We start from the raw sequence: 16,722 nt of genomic DNA on the forward strand, positions 1-16,722 counted from the left end.
GTGTTGTCTACGATGGAGGCGCACTCCACAGCTGACAGCTCTCATTATTTATAATCAAAACATACGGCCTTGGCGACTCGTCAAGTCATGAGCTTCCATTGCACATTAAATTGAGTATTGCATTTTTAGTAATTTCCTGTAAAATATGTTTTCATGATCATATTTCTTAATTTTCAATGTAAAAAAAATCATGGGGTGCAACAATGTGCTACAAATAAATACATGAAAAAAAAAAAAAGACGTGGGGTTCCCATGTATTTTTGATAACCAGCCAGACAAAACTGACAGCAACGGGCTGCAACCCTCAGCTTTAGCAAGGTTGGTTATCAAGAATAGATGGGTCTCCACACCATATTTCTTAATTATTTAAATAAAATAAATAATTTAAAAATATGATGTGGGGTCCCCACCCACTTTTGACAACCAGCCAAGCTAAAGCAGACCGCTGGGAGCTGGTATTCTCAGGCTGGTAAGGGGCCATGTATATTGCTTCCCCCAGTCTAAAAATAGCAGCTCGGAGCTGCCCCAGAAAATACGCATCTATTAGATGCCCCAGTTCTGGCTCGTTGCTTGACTTTTCTCACTTGACCTGTGGCGATGGCAAGTGGGGTTCATATTTGTGGGGTTGATGTCACCTTTGTATTGTCTGGTGACATCAAGCCCACAGCTTAGTAATGGAGAAGGTAAACAAACACACAGCCAGAATAAAGTCTTTTATTTGAAATAAAGCAAAACACACTTTTTCCTATTTTATTTAAAAATAACAAACACAGTTATAGTCTTCTAACGCCCATTCCCTAGAAGCCCTCGTCTCCTGTAATAAAATAATAACCAAAAACACAATATCCCTCACCTCTCCGTCATTCTGTTCCACGCCATAATCCATGTCTGGGAATAGACAGTTTTCAACCTGGACGGTGCCAAGATGCGACCATCCAGTCTGAGAACCACTGATGAATGAGCTGCTGCAAGCGCAGCGTCAATGACCGGCAGTGACGTCATTAAGACCCCACAGCATTTAAAAAAAAAATGTATTTATTTATAGCGCAGGTGGGAATACTCCCATCAGCCACCGTCTGCTTTCGCTATTTACAGTTGAAGATACTCTCAACATTGCCTTCTGCTAGTGCTGATTACAGCGCCAGCAGGGGACAGTGATATGAGTTGTCTTCAGCATCCAGCGCCAGGGAACAGCGCAAACTGTACCACTGATTCCCAGGCGACAGTACGTGTCACACAGATGACATCCATGTGTGTTTTATGCGTATGCACATGTGATGATCATTTTACGGCTCGTGCTGCTGTTAAAAAATGGACATGTCAGCATATTTTGCTCACGGACACACGGTCTGTGGAAACACACTGACGTGCACAGACTCATTCCCTTGAATGGGACTAAGCGTGTAAATGTCTCTGGTAAGTGTGAAAACTGTCATCACACGTACCTAAGACACTGACTTCTGAAAGAGCCCTTAGTAAAGTGTACTGTTGGGAGTATACCTGCAGGATCAAATTACAGAGAGTTTGCTTGTAGTCTGCTAACATGGAGACATTTCATTCTGCACAGGAGCCATATACAGAAAATGTTCAAAGATTGTTTATTACTTATTTTCTGTGTATTGACACAACAAAACATTTGTAAAGCTGGGAATGACCTTAAGGGCTCGCTCACACGAGTGTATACATTGGTCAAGTGCTGTCTTGTGTTTCATCAGATAGCACTCGGACCAATATTATACTATGGAGCAGTGCTGAGCTGTAATTTTTTTCTCATACCACAGCACAAATCAGACGGCATGCAACCATTCAAGTCTATTAATGCGTGGAAATAAATTGGACTGCACTCAGATGACATTCCAAGTGCAGTCCGATTTCCGTGGACTCACAGAATGGAGAAGAATTGGCTCACACTCTGATCAAGCTCAGATCACAGTATGACTGGAGTGTCAATAACATCATTGATTCAATTCTGTCGCATTAGAGAATCCGCGGTCCGGTGAGCGAGCCCTGGAGCATGCAATTGCATGCAGTAGTGGTTATAAAAATAACCACTAGATATTTTTATTTCTTTTTCTCTTGTTTTATTGAGAGCAGGGACTGTGTAATTACATATGAAGTAGTATTAATGAGGATGTAGTCAGACAGCAGGTATTTCTATACAGCTGTACGCCCAGGTCAGGAGTCCTGAAGGCCAGGCAGAGGATTGTGTTGTGTTGCGGTAATCACCATTTTCGTATTGGACAGCGCACTGACCCATAGATCATCATTGAGCCATACACACATCAGTATTAAGTACAGATCGGGGTTTCTGGTCTGTGTCAGGTGTACATGTCCTATTCTCTTCTGTTTTGTAGATCAGATTCGGTCATTAAAGTCTATGGGGATCCTGTAAAGCAAGATGACACACATAGGCAGACTTTGTACTTCAATGTTCCATCCTTGTTTCATCTGTTTTTAACTGACACATTAAGGCTATGTGCACACGGTGCGGATTCACCCGCGGATTTTTCCGCGCGGATTTTGCACAATCCGCAGGTAAATCCGCAGGTCAAAAGACCTGCGGTTTACCTGCGGATTGGCCTGCGGCTTTGCCCTGCGGTTTATCACCTCCACAATGGAGGAGATGGCAAACCACAGCGGAATCCGCAGAAAGAATGACATGTCAATTCTTTCTGCGGATTTGAAACCGCAGGCAAAACCGCGTGGAAAAATCTGCACCGTCTGCACAGCGGTTTCAATTTTCCATAGGCTAGAATGGTACTGTACATCACCTGCAGTTCTGCTGCGGATCCGCAGCAGAATCCGCATCGTGTGCACAGAGCCTAAGGCTATGTTCCCACAATGAGCGTTTGGTGAGTTTTTCATGCTGCAGATTTTCTGCACCCATTAAGTAAAAGTAGCTTACTTGCATTTTTTCAAAAATACACAGCGTAAAAACAAACTCACCAAAAGCTCATTGTGGGAGCGTAGCCTTAAGGTATTGTGCGCACAAGGTGTATACATACCCAGCACATTTTCCATCTGGACAGAAAAACTGGTGCATTTTACTATAATTAATACACAAAAATGCTCATGAATCTCATATTCCCATAACAATGTGGGTACTATATACCACAGGCAGAATGAATCACTAATGATGACCATGTAGTAAACACAAGGCACCACTGAATGGTATATACAATAAAAATATTCTTTATTTGTAGATAATTAAAATCATATATAAACAAGGTGCTGAATGAATGAATGGGGACACATTCGCCATAGACTCACCACAAACCAATGCTGTCTAAGGGCCCCGTCACACATAGCGACTCACCAGTGATCCCGACAACGATATCAACTTGTCTGGATCGCTGGTGTGTCGCTACATGATCGCTGGTGAGCTGTCAAACAGAGCTTCACCAGCGATCAGCACCAGCGACGCCGAGCACGTTAGTTACCAGCGCCTGATGCAGGGAGCTGGTAACCAAGGTACACATCAGGTTTCTAAGCAGCGCGCGTCACTTAGAAACCTGATGTTTACCTTGGTTACCAGCTCCCTGCATCAGCGCGCTGGTAACTAAGGTACACATCGGGTTTCTAAGTGACGCGCGCTGCTTAGAAACCCGATGTTTACCTTAGTTACCAGCGCGCTGATCGCTGGTCTCCCACCTGTCACATGCAGCAATGCGTGCTGGCCAGCGGGAGACCAGCGATCAAAGAAATGTCCAGGGCATTCCAACAACGATCAGCGATACCTGCAGGGGGGCCGGTCGCCGATCAGTGTCACACACTGCGATCTCGCTGGTGAGATCGCTGTTGCGTCACAAAAATTGTGACTCAGCAGCGATCTCGCTAGCAAGATCGCTATGTGTGACGGGGGCTTTAACGCAATACAACAAATTTCACAATGTGATAACAATCACAGAGGACCACAAGAAGGACTCCCGAAGAAGCTGTGCGAAACGTGCATTTGGGCAGAGGGGACATCCAGGGTTCACCACCGTTCTACCGCTGGTATGTACATTCATACATCTTTTTAAATCCATTCACAGTATAGTATTGGCACAGGCCAGCATTTAAGTTGTGAGAAGTGGATGCACAGTCCTTTTTATATGTATGCCTCTTTTTTAGGCTAATTATTTATTCATGATAGGGCATTGTGGTCCTCTGTGATTGTTATCATATTGTGAAATTTGTTGTATTGCGGTTAGACAGCATTGGTTTGTGGTGAGTCTATGGCGAGTGTGTCCCCATTCATTCATTCAGCACCTTGTTTATATAGGTTTTTAATTATTTTCAAATAAAGAATATTTTTATTGTATATACCATTAAGTGGTGCCTTGTGTTTACTACATGGTCATCATTAGTGTGATGCATTTTACTATAGCAGCATAAGGGAAGAAATTTTACAAAATGTCATAAAGTGAACTTGTCGACTGCAGCGTTTTTTATGCAACTTTTATGAGATTCATAAACACTACAGTGACATCAAGGACAAAAGATATACCACACTGTAATATATATATGGCCTGTATGTTTTTTTTGTGGGGTTCAACAAAATAGTGTCAAGAAATTGTGTAAGACATTCAAAATAAAAATCTACTCAACCATACCACATAAAAATAAATATTTCTCTGCACAAAAGGGATTTTTGGGTCCCCTTTAAAATTGCTGGATTTTCACGCCGTTTCATGTAAAGGATCTGGCTGTATTGTGCAGTGTCAAAAAGCAATGGAGGAAAAAAAAGGGTCTCTGGATTGCTTTGCAATAAAAAAAATCTCTATTAGCCCTGGCCAAAAAAAATTTCAGCCAAATACACCTGGGGCTAGGTATAAACGGCCAGTATATCCCACAGGTAGCAGCAGCAGCAGACCACAGGAAGGGATTGGACACTCTTGATGTATGCAATGATCTATATACACACATACAGTGCCTGCAGGCCTTGCCCTGATGTATATACAGCGACGTACACTACCCTACCTGCCTAAGGCTAGTTTCACACTTGCTTTTTTTTGCAGCGCGTTTTTCCCGCAAAAAAACGCATTAAAAAAACGCATACAAATGCATACAAACGCTGCGTTTTTTTCCAGCATTTTAATGCGCATGCAGGAAAAAAACGCAGCGTTTTTGCGCGTTTGTATGCGTTTTTTGTGCGTTTGCGTTTTTTTACAGATTTTGGAAAAACCCCACAAAAAAGAAAAAACAACCATTCAACAACACACAAGACCAATGGGACTTCATTGTGGGTGTGGTATGTTAATATATATACACCCTGTCTACAGTATTCTTCACATTTGCTTGATTCTTCTCGTGACCATGGATCTGCGCTGGAAGAGTTTTCACTTCAACTTGGATTTGGACATCGCGATGGCTCAGGCGTATGCAGTTGCTTGCCATGAACAAAGGAAGAGAGAGAGGCAGCGAAGACGGCGGCGTTTGTGGATACATCCGATTGTTGAACTCCGGGAGAGCCGTGGGGCATACCACACCCTCTACAGCGAGCTACGTGCAAACCCGGAGAAATTTACTGATTATATCCGGATGTCCCACGAAAGTTTCATGGATTTGCTTGCTCGTGTCCAACAATCCATCCGGAGACAGGACACACAGCTCCGTCGTGCGATTCCTCCTGAGGAACGGCTACTGGTGACATTACGGTATGTTTTAAAAACAAAGGGGTGTGGTCTGATGTTTTTTTTTGTAAATTTAGTATTCAAAACCTTGGGTAATTAGTTTTCGTGAATGTACTAATATTTTTTTTATAGTTTTTAAAAATAATATACATAAATATTAATTTTACTTCTTTGTCTGTTCACAGATTCCTGGCGACTGGAGAAACCCTATCCTCACTACACTTCCAGTACCGTATTGGAATCTCTACCTTGTCTGGAATTGTTGCTGACACCTGCCGGGCTCTCTGGAATGTTCTTTGCCCAGAATTTATGCCCCTGCCCACCGCTGAAAAGTGGATGGAAATTGCTGACAAATTCTGGACAGTATGCAATTTTCCCAACTGTTTGGGAGCTGTTGATGGGAAACACATACGGATCATCAAACCCCAAAGAACGGGATCTGAGTACTATAATTACAAAAAGTACTTTTCAATAGTACTCATTGCAATTGCGGATGCCGGATGTATGTTTGTAGCAGTGGACATTGGAGCATTTGGCCGTGGTAATGACTCGCAGGCTTTTAAAAACTCAGACATGGGCCGGAGGTTGTATGGCAACCAATTTAATTTCCCTATGCCACGGCCTCTTCCTCACACCGAAGCTCCGCCACTGCCCTTTGTAATGGTTGGCGATGAGGCTTTTCAAATGTGCGGAAACTTACTGAAACCCTACTCCAGCCGGGACTTGGACCACACCAAAAAAATTTTTAATTACAGGCTGACCAGGGCCAGAAGAACTGTCGAGTGTGCTTTTGGGATTCTTGTTTCCAGATGGCGAATTCTGGGCACGGCCATTAATCTTAAACTTGAAACAGTCGATGAGGTGGTGAAGGCCTGTGTGGTTCTACATAACTTTGTGATGGCTAAAGAGCACCCGACCTTTGAACTGGACGATGATGCTCCTAACCCATTGCCTGAATTCACTCAGCACACTCTCAGGTCATCCGTTGAAGTTGGCCAAATGAGGGACAAATTTGCGGCCTACTTTATTTCTGATGTAGGACGGGTGCACTGGCAAGATGAAATGGTGTAATGTTGTTGTTTATGGTAATAAAAATCCTTATTTGATACCATTACTGAGTGCACTATATTTTTTAAACTCCGATTAATTAAAAAACTTCCCATGTATAACTGAATTTTGTTATGTTCACACACCTGGGCAGGTAAATACACATACGAGTTAAAATGCAGCATTGCTAGTCTGCGTTAAATATATTGGAATGAGCAAAGCTGCAGGCCATGAATCAGGAAACCATTTTTTTTCAAGATAAAATTGTGCAAATAGTTTAAAACAAAGTATGTGATTTTCTCAAAACACAACACTCAAAACCCAACCCCAATGAAAGTCCATGGGGAATACAAGTCAGCATTGAGTGGATGAATGTAATCTGCTCCATTAAAAGTTATTACACTAGGCCTTTGAATGACTATACTAGGCCGTGGTATTTCAAATATGAGTATACTAGGCCTTGGGGCTAGTAGTATAGTAATATGTGAAATACCACGGCCTAGTATAGTCATACCAAGGCCTACTGTAATAACTCGATTTTTAACAACTAGCATCTTGTTTCACCAAAAACAAACTGGTGAAACTAGAAAGAAACTTATTTTTTAGACAAGTTTCAACAGTTTGTTTTTCATGAAACCAGATTCTATTTTGTAAAACTAGAGTTATTACACTAGGCCTTGGAATGACTATACTAGGCCGTGGTATTTCAAATATGAGTATACTAGGCCTTGGGGCTAGTAGTATATGTGAAATACCACGGCCTAGTATAGTCATACCAAGGCCTACTGTAATAACTCGATTTTTAACAACTAGCATCTTGTTTCACCAAAAACAAACTGGTGAAACTAGAAAGAAACTTATTTTTTAGACAAGTTTCAACAGTTTGTTTTTCATGAAACCAGATTCTATTTTGTAAAACTAGAGTTATTACACTAGGCCTTGGAATGACTATACTAGGCCGTGGTATTTCAAATATGAGTATACTAGGCCTTGGGGCTAGTAGTATATGTGAAATACCACGGCCTAGTATAGTCATACCAAGGCCTACTGTAATAACTCGATTTTTAACAACTAGCATCTTGTTTCACCAAAAACAAACTGGTGAAACTAGAAAGAAACTTATTTTTTAGACAAGTTTCAACAGTTTGTTTTTCATGAAACCAGATTCTATTTGGTAAAACTAGAGTTATTACACTAGGCCTTTGAATGACTATACTAGTCCATGTTATTTCACATATGACTATACTAGCCCTTGGGTTGGTTTTTAACATGTATTTACCCATCAGTGTGTGTGAGCGGCGCAAACAACATTAATGAAACTTATTAATGGTGAACCACAAATGTAAATTTATTTTTTATCACAAAAAAAAAATTTAAAAATTATTTTTTACGGCGTTTGGGGGCAGATGGTTTCAATTTGGGGGTGTGCAGGGAATATGCAACACTTGCAGTTGAAGACGGTGTTTGAGGGGAAGGGGCAACAAAACTTGTGGGGGAAGGTAGTCCAGTTAAGGGAATTAAACTTGGAACACTTGTAGGAGAGGAAATCTGTTCAGTTACATTAGTTGTAATGGCATGTCGCCGTAGGCTTGTGTGCCTGGACCGACTTTGGCCCAATGCCCGCCTTGATTGATTTCGCCTTGAAGTAGGGGCAAATATGGAATGTAGGTCCCCCGTCTGCTGGTATGGCTGCTGCTGCTGAGGTGGCGGCTGCTGCTGAGGTGGCAGCTGCTGCTGAGGTGGTTGCTGCTGCTGAGGTGGTTGCTGCTGCTGCTGAGGTGGCGGCTGCTGCTGAGGTGGTTGCTGCTGCTGCTGAGGTGGCGGCTGCTGCTGAGGTGGCTGCTGCTGCTGAGGTGGCGGCTGCTGAGTTGGCTGCTGCTGCTGAGGTGGCTGATGCTGCTCTTCTTGGTCAGTGCTCGTCCTTGCAGGAGGACTGGTGGCGGCAGTGATGGCCCAGGTTTGCAGAGTGGTGGTGGCAGGGCTACTACATGTTGTTGTAGCGGCAGGGCTGTTCCATGTTTGCCTAGTGGTGGCTGAGCTCCACGCATGCATGGGATTGGCGGTGGTGCTCCAGACAGGAGCAGCGCTTGCCATGGTGGTGTCGGTGAAGTGACCAGCTGCACTCAGACTTGTGGTGGTGTAACGGTGGGTGTCCAGCCTTTGAAGAGAGGTGTCCGTGCAGTGGTATGCAGCACAAGTCGGTAGTGAGGTGAAGCGAGTCAATGGTGGCACAGGTGGAAAGGACACCACTGACTGCTGACCGTACCGATTATGCTGCATAGCCTGCAAGAAAGCATTGTTGCAGGCCTGCAGCACATTCAGCTGTTGATCAGGACTAAGGTGTTCCGCCATGCCCTTTTCAATCTTACTAAAAAAATGGTGTGCTGGTCTGTTGAGGTCGGCCTCCAGACGGTCAAGGCGCTGTTCTACAGAATTGAAGCGGTGTTCAAAGTGGTTAAAACCACGTTCCATCAGTGCAAAACCGCTTTCAACTCTGTCGGACAGTGACTTGAGGCTGGAATTAAATGTCTCGCTCAAATGCATAAACTCGGGCAAGACATTCCTGTCCAAGGCCCTCTGCCGCTGGCGGGTAGTGCCCGCATAACCAGTGGCAGAGACCTGGGACAGGGGAACACCTGATGGCCCAGCTTCCTGGTCACCAGCTGTGTGTGTGTGGGACCTGCAAGGTGCTTCCTGGCTGTCGGATGGCTGGGACGGGTCAGAGGACGTCCGACGAAGGACCGCTCCAGGGCCAGGTTGCAGGGTGCTGCTCCAGGTGCTGTGGAAGAAAGGAAAATCATTACTACCATGCCTTTACAAGAAGCATCAGCTGTGGATTAGAAAAACACAGATTAATAAAAATAAAAACCCAAAATGTATAATACTTACGATCTTGTGGCAAGGACCGGTCTTAGGAACTGCAACGCGTGATAGTGACGGTATCTAGTTCTGGTCCTTGACGCAGATCCACTGCGAACCTGGCCCTCAGCACGAACATCACTGTTGAAGCGGTCCTTGATCGAACGCCAACGTGTTCGGACTTTGTCCACTGTTGATAAAAAAAAACAGTGCCGTCAAGTACAACAGTCACTGCTTCACAATTTAGCAATACAATACTCAAAGCAGTCACTGTACACCCCGATGACACTGTTGGGTTTCCTGCTAGAATACACCTAGCACGAAACCCAACAGTGCCGTCAAGGACAACAGTCACTGCGGCACAATGTAGCAATACAATACTCAAAGCAGTCACTGTAGACCACGATGACACTGTTGGGTTTCCTGCTAGAATACGCCTAGCACGAAACCCAACAGTGCCGTCAAGGACAACAGTCACTGCGGCACAATGTAGCAATACAATACTCAAAGCAGTCACTGTAGACCACGATGACACTGTTGGGTTTCCTGCTAGAATACGCCTAGCACGAAACCCAACAGTGCCGTCAAGGACAACAGTCACTGCGGCACAATGTAGCAATACAATACTCAAAGCAGTCACTGTAGACCACGATGACACTGTTGGGTTTCCTGCTAGAATACGCCTAGCACGAAACCCAACAGTGCCGTCAAGGACAACAGTCACTGCGGCACAATGTAGCAATACAATACTCAAAGCAGTCACTGTAGACCACGATGACACTGTTGGGTTTCCTGCTAGAATACGCCTAGCACGAAACCCAACAGTGCCGTCAAGGACAACAGTCACTGCGGCACAATGTAGCAATACAATACTCAAAGCAGTCACTGTAGACCACGATGACACTGTTGGGTTTCCTGCTAGAATACGCCTAGCACGAAACCCAACAGTGCCGTCAAGGACAACAGTCACTGCGGCACAATACAGAGCAGGGAAATACTCACTAAACGCCTTTTTGGCGGATGCTGTGGCGCTGTCCCAGCCATCCATCAACGCTGCGGCCACCTCATTCCATAGCCGCCGTGTCACCACATTGTCCTTGTACAGCCGGTCACGGCTGTCCCACAACGGCGAACGCTCCTGGACCAGGCTGATGAGCTGCTCATTATCCAGGTAGACGTCTTCATCCCGTTGTGGAACCTAGACAAAACACATTCATTAGAATAATCAAATTTAAATTGACTAAAAAGTTACAAAAAAAGAAACAAAAAAAAGAGTAAAAATAGAAGATAAAAAAAAAAAAAAAACATTACAAATCATTTGATACTTACATTACGTATAACCACCGGGAATTGGCTTCGCTGCTCCTGCTGTTCGCCCTCACTATTCCCGTCCGCAGATGATGATGACGATGTCTGAAAGTTGAAAAAAACGTAAGAGATTTGGAGAAGCAGCAGATATACTTACCAGATGCACGAAAATAATCACCTCACGGTCTGCTTGCGCCAATTCCTGCCGCGATGGGGAATACTCCGATTCTGAAGACATACTGCATGTAAAAATAATAAAAATCATTAGTACATACATAATTTAAAAGGACAGGCATATAATGTAATATACTCACATTCTTCGCTGATATAATGGGTTCTTGGTTGAATGTCTGCTCTTCAATCTGTCTAGTGTAGTAGTGGCAGAGTTTTGGCAGGCACCTCCTTTATATAGCCTTTTTTTTTTGGACTTTAGAAGATTCTAACTAGGATAAAAAGTGGACACCACCCAAAAAACGCTGCGCTAAAAAAGCGCATACCTGCGCATGCCAGTGCGCACGTATGCGCATCCATAGGCTATAATGGCCATTTTTAGCGCAAAACGTGCGCATACGTGCGCATGCGATTTTTTCAAGGGCCAAAAAATGCAACATGCAGCGTCTGGAAAATACCAACGCACACCCCAAAAAAACGCAGCGCATGAAAATCGCATACATGCGCTTACAAGTGCGCAGGTATGCGCACCCATGTTAAATATAGGGGAAAAATCGCATGCGCACGTATGCGTTTTTTTCCAGCGCTAAAAAACGCAAATGTGAAACCAGCCTAACACTGGAACCTATATACTCCCCAATTAGTCCTTAGAAGGACTAACTAATAAATCCCCAATTCTGACCTTATATCGGCAGCAGCTTTCCCTACCCTAGCTAAATCCGGAGCTGAATGGGCCGAGCAGGGCGGCGTCCGGTCTCTTATACCCCTGATGATGTTGTGTGGCCCGCCAATCACTGCACGACCACAACAAAGATGGCTGCAGCGTTTCATTGCCTGGCAGACAATCCCTGCATCATGATTGGGTCTGTAAAGTCCGCCAAAAAAGCTGGGTGGAGACCCGAGTTCCCGCCGAGTAATCCCGGAAATTCTCGGTGCTCGTCAAGGACACAGAGTACACTGATATTCAGGCTAGTAACGAGTAGTGGCGAGCATTTTCACTCATCACTAAAGGCTATCAATCCATTTTGCAACGCCATGCCATACCCTGTGGACAGCGCTTGATTGGAGCCAATTTCATCCTACAACAGAACAATGACCCAAAGCACACCTCCAAATTATGCAAGAACTACTTAGGGAAGAAGCAGGCAGAAAGGCTGGACATAAATGGTATAGTCTCTAACTGGGTCGCTGTGACCAGTGGGGTACCGCAGGGGTCGGTATTGGGACCTATTCTCTTCAACATATTTATTAACGATCTGATTACACAGTAAAATATCGATATTTGCAGATGATACAAAACTATTCAAAGCAGTCAATACAACAGAAGATAGCATTCTGCTACAGATGGATATGGATAAGTTGGAAATTTGGGCCGAAAGGTGGCAGATGCGGTTTAACATTGATTAATGTAAGGTTATACACATGGGAAGAAGGAATCAATATCACCATTACACACTGAACGGGAAACCACTGGGTAAATCTGACATGGAGAAGGATTTGGGGATTCTAGTTAATGATAAACTTACCTGGAGTAGCCAGTGCCAGGCAGCGGCTGCCAAGGCAAACAGGATCACTGGATGCATTAAAAGAGGTCTGGATACACATGATGAGAGCATTATACTGCCTCTGTACAAATCCCTGGTTAGACCGCATATGGAGTACTGTGTACAGTTTTGGGCACCGGTGCTCAGGAAGGATATAATGGAACTAGAGCGAGTACAAAGCCGGGCAACAAAATTAATAAAGGGGATGGGGGAACTACAATACTCAGAGATTAGCAAAATTAGGATTATTTAGTCTAGAAAAAAGACGACTGAGGGGCGATCTAATAACCATGTATAAGTATATAAGGGGACACTACAAATATCTCTCCGAGGATCTGTTTATTCCAAGGAATGTGACGGTCACAAGGGGGCATTCTCTACGTCTGGAGGAGAGAGGGTTTTTCCACCAACATAGAAGAGGATTCTTTCCTGATAGGGCAGTGAGAATTCCCTGCCTGAGGAGGTGGTGATGGCGAACTCAGTCGACGGGTTCAAGAGAGGCCTGGATGTCTTCCTGGAGTGTAACAATATTGTATCTTACAGTTATTAGGTTCTTTAGAAGGACGTAGATCTGGGGATTTATTCTGATAGAATATAGGCTGAGCTAGATGGACAAATGTCTTTTTTTGGCCTTGCTAACTATGATACTATGTTTTTTTTACTGTTCCATAATTTGTTATGATGACCTCGGTGACGCCGATTGTGTTTTCTACTTGTTACAAATGTAGTGTTCAGCCTCGTCTTGTTGCTGGGTCCTTGCTCGCATTGTGTGAAGACGGCAGAATATTATAGCCGGCTCATTTTTGTATCACTTTGCTTTTTTCGCATAAAGCTAAAAACGAGAAGGTCTTGTCATTTCCCATTATCAGCGTCTAATGCAATATGCCAGGGAGCTGGCTGAGCAGGAGGGACAGTAGAAATTCCACTGTAGTTTCTTGGCAAGAGCAGATTGTGTCATCTTCTCCGACTGCTGAATGGAGCTCACAATCAGTAGGAGGGGGTATGCGAGCGGCAGCGCTGAAATGTTTGACAGCATTATTAGACTGCACTTAAATAATAGCCATAGTGTAAGACCAACATTCGTCATAGAAAGTGGCTGCTTATTGAAAATGAATTGCTCTGAAAAATCGGTCTGTCTTGTTCGTCGCTTCACATACAGTGGGGCAAAAAAGTATTTAGTCAGTCAGCAATAGTGCAAGTTCCACCACTTAAAAAGATGAGAGGCGTCTGTAATTTACATCATAGGTAGACCTCAACTATGGGAGACAAACTGAGAAAAAAAAATCCAGAAAATCACATTGTCTGTTTTTTTTTTCATTTTATTTGCATATTATGGTGGAAAATAAGTATTTGGTCAGAAACAAAATTTCATCTCAATACTTTGTGATATATCCTTTGTTGGCAATGACAGAGGTCAAACGTTTTCTGTAAGTCTTCACAAGGTTGCCACACACTGTTGCTGGTATGTTGGCCCATTCCTCCATGCAGATCTCCTCTAGAGCAGTGATGTTTTTGGATTTTCGCTTGGCAACACGGACTTTCAACTCCCTCCAAAGGTTTTCTATAGGGTTGAGATCTGGAGACTGGCTAGGCCACTCCAGGACCTTGAAATGCTTCTTACGAAGCCACTCCTTCGTTGCCCTGGCGGTGTGCTTTGGATCATTGTCATGTTGAAAGACCCAGCCACGTTTCATCATCAATGCCCTTGCTGATGGAAGGAGGTTTGCACTCAAAATCTCACGATACATGGCCCCATTCATTCTTTCATGTACCCGGATCAGTCGTCCTGGCCCCTTTGCAGAGAAACAGCCCCAAAGCATGATGTTTCCACCACCATGCTTTACAGTAGGTATGGTGTTTGATGGATGCAACTCAGTATTCTTTTTCCTCCAAACACGACAAGTTGTGTTTCTACCAAACAGTTCCAGTTTGGTTTCATCAGACCATAGGACATTCTCCCAAAACTCCTCTGGGTCATCCAAATGCTCTCTAGCAAACTTCAGACGGGCCCGGACATGTACAGGCTTAAGCAGTGGGACACGTCTGGCACTGCAGGATCTGAGTCCATGGTGGCGTAGTGTGTTACTTATGGTAGGCCTTGTTACATTGGTCCCAGCTCTCTGCAGTTCATTCACTAGGTCCCCCCGCGTGGTTCTGGGATTTTTGCTCACCGTTCTTGTGATCATTCTGACCCCACGGGGTGGGATTTTGCGTGGAGCACCAGATCGAGGGAGATTATCAGTGGTCTTGTATGTCTTCCATTTTCTAATTATTGCTCCCACAGTTGATTTCTTCACTCCAAGCTGGTTGGCTATTGCAGATTCAGTCTTCCCAGCCTGGTGCAGGGCTACAATTTTGTTTCTGGTGTCCTTTGACAGCTCTTTGGTCTTCACCATAGTAGAGTTTGGAGTCAGACTGTTTGAGGGTGTGCACAGGTGTCTTTTTATACTGATAACAAGTTTAAACAGGTGCCATTACTACAGGTAATGAGTGGAGGAAAGAGGAGACTCTTAAAGAAGAAGTTACAGGTCTGTGAGAGCCAGAAATCTTGATTGCTTGTTTCTGACCAAATACTTATTTTCCACCATAATATGCAAATAAAATGAAAAAAAAACAGACAATGTGATTTTCTGGATTTTTTTTTCTCAGTTTGTCTCCCATAGTTGAGGTCTACCTATGATGTAAATTACAGACGCCTCTCATCTTTTTAAGTGGTGGAACTTGCACTATTGCTGACTGACTAAATACTTTTTTGCCCCACTGTATACAAGAACTGCAAGCCTTAATCCGGTGAGAATACAGTGCTCGATGTGGAGGATCAGTGATGTCATTTCTACCCAAATTACAGGTTTCTCTGCTTTTTACCTGTATGAGGTCTTGTCTGTGCACCGACCTATGTGGGGCAGGAAAGCTGAATTGAGCTGCTTATCTGAATTTTTCATTTTCCCAATTCTGGTTCCCGCTTCATACCCAGAATAGGAATGTCATAATCTATCCAGTCATCTACATAACAGGATTCTTCCCTCTTATAGATCCTATCATATCAGACGACCGGGCAGATCATGACAGTACTACATATACGCCAGGGAGGTGACCTGTAAAACCCCTCTTTAGAGGACCCTTCATAAGTAAGGTGCGGAGCAGGACACTACTGATACCCTTAGGCTGGGGTCACAGTTGCGAGAAACTCGCACGGTCTCTCCCAGCAATACCCGGCACTGCCGCCGCCACGCAGACCAGAGCGCTCAGCTGCATAGAAATACTGTACATGCAGCCGCACAACTCCGGTCCCAAGTGCTGCTGCCAGGTATTGAGACACGAGACTCGTGCGAGTTTCTCGCAAGTGTGACCCCAGCCTTAATCAGAAAACTAAGTTATATGCACACATTAAGAATTTGCTGCAGGCATTTGTGCACCAAAAACGAGTGTTTTGGCAGAAAAAAATCAGTGTAAGATATGCATGCTTTTGCCGATTTTTTTTTTTTTTCCCACTTTCGTTTTTCATGTGTTTTTTTACTTGCATATTTTTCCCATGCATTGGAATGGGTGAAAAACCCTAAAAGAATTGACATGCTGCAAACTTGAAACGGCTTTAAATCTGCAGGTAAAAAAATAAATATGTGCAGCAAGCGTCAGAAATCTCGCTCACTTTGCTGGAAATGGGAAACCCTTAGGGTATGTGCACGCGGTGCGGATTGTCCTGAGGATTTTTCCGCACGGATTTGGCTAAATCCGCGGGTAAAATGACCTGCGTTTTACTTGTGGATTTAGTGCGGTTTAGCCTGTGGATTTCCCCTGCATTTTGACACCTGCGGATTTCTCTAATGGAGCAGGTGTCAAAACGCTGCGGATTCCACACAAAGAATTGACATGCTGTGGATTTCAATCTGCAGCTAATCCACGCAGAAAAATCTGCAGCATGTGCACTGCGTTTTCCATTGACTTTAAAGGTACTGTACAACGCAGCAGAAGCAGGGCTAGATCCACAGGGCTAAATCCGCTTCGGATCCGCAGCAGAATTCGCAACGTGTGCACACACCCTTAGTTTTTGTGGCAAAACTGTGCAGAAAAAACAAAATAAGCAGCAAACATTCAGGGTCTGTGCACACGTTGCGGATTCTGCTGCGTTGTACAGTACCATTAAAGTATATGAGAAATTAAAAACGCTGTGTACATGC

The 16,722-nt window shown here is 44.1% G+C and overlaps 2 protein-coding genes across 5 annotated transcripts in view; both read left to right on the forward strand.

Moving 5' to 3' along the window:
• MTCL1 (microtubule crosslinking factor 1) overlaps nt 1-16,722 on the forward strand; it is a 214,989-nt gene that overhangs the window by 82,352 nt on the left and 115,915 nt on the right. The window lies entirely within an intron of this gene.
• LOC141053755 (uncharacterized) lies at nt 4,967-6,686 on the forward strand. The gene is made up of 2 exons (XM_073550802.1): nt 4,967-5,639; nt 5,801-6,686. The coding sequence occupies exons 1-2, from the start codon at nt 5,044-5,046 to the stop codon at nt 6,684-6,686; spliced, it is 1,482 nt and encodes a 493-aa protein (XP_073406903.1). The 5' UTR covers nt 4,967-5,043.

The sequence above is a fragment of the Dendrobates tinctorius genome, unplaced genomic scaffold, assembly GCF_039654945.1.
Source record: "Dendrobates tinctorius isolate UK_male_01 unplaced genomic scaffold, ASM3965494v1 ptg000171l, whole genome shotgun sequence".
In the NCBI taxonomy this organism is placed as follows: domain Eukaryota; kingdom Metazoa; phylum Chordata; class Amphibia; order Anura; family Dendrobatidae; genus Dendrobates; species Dendrobates tinctorius.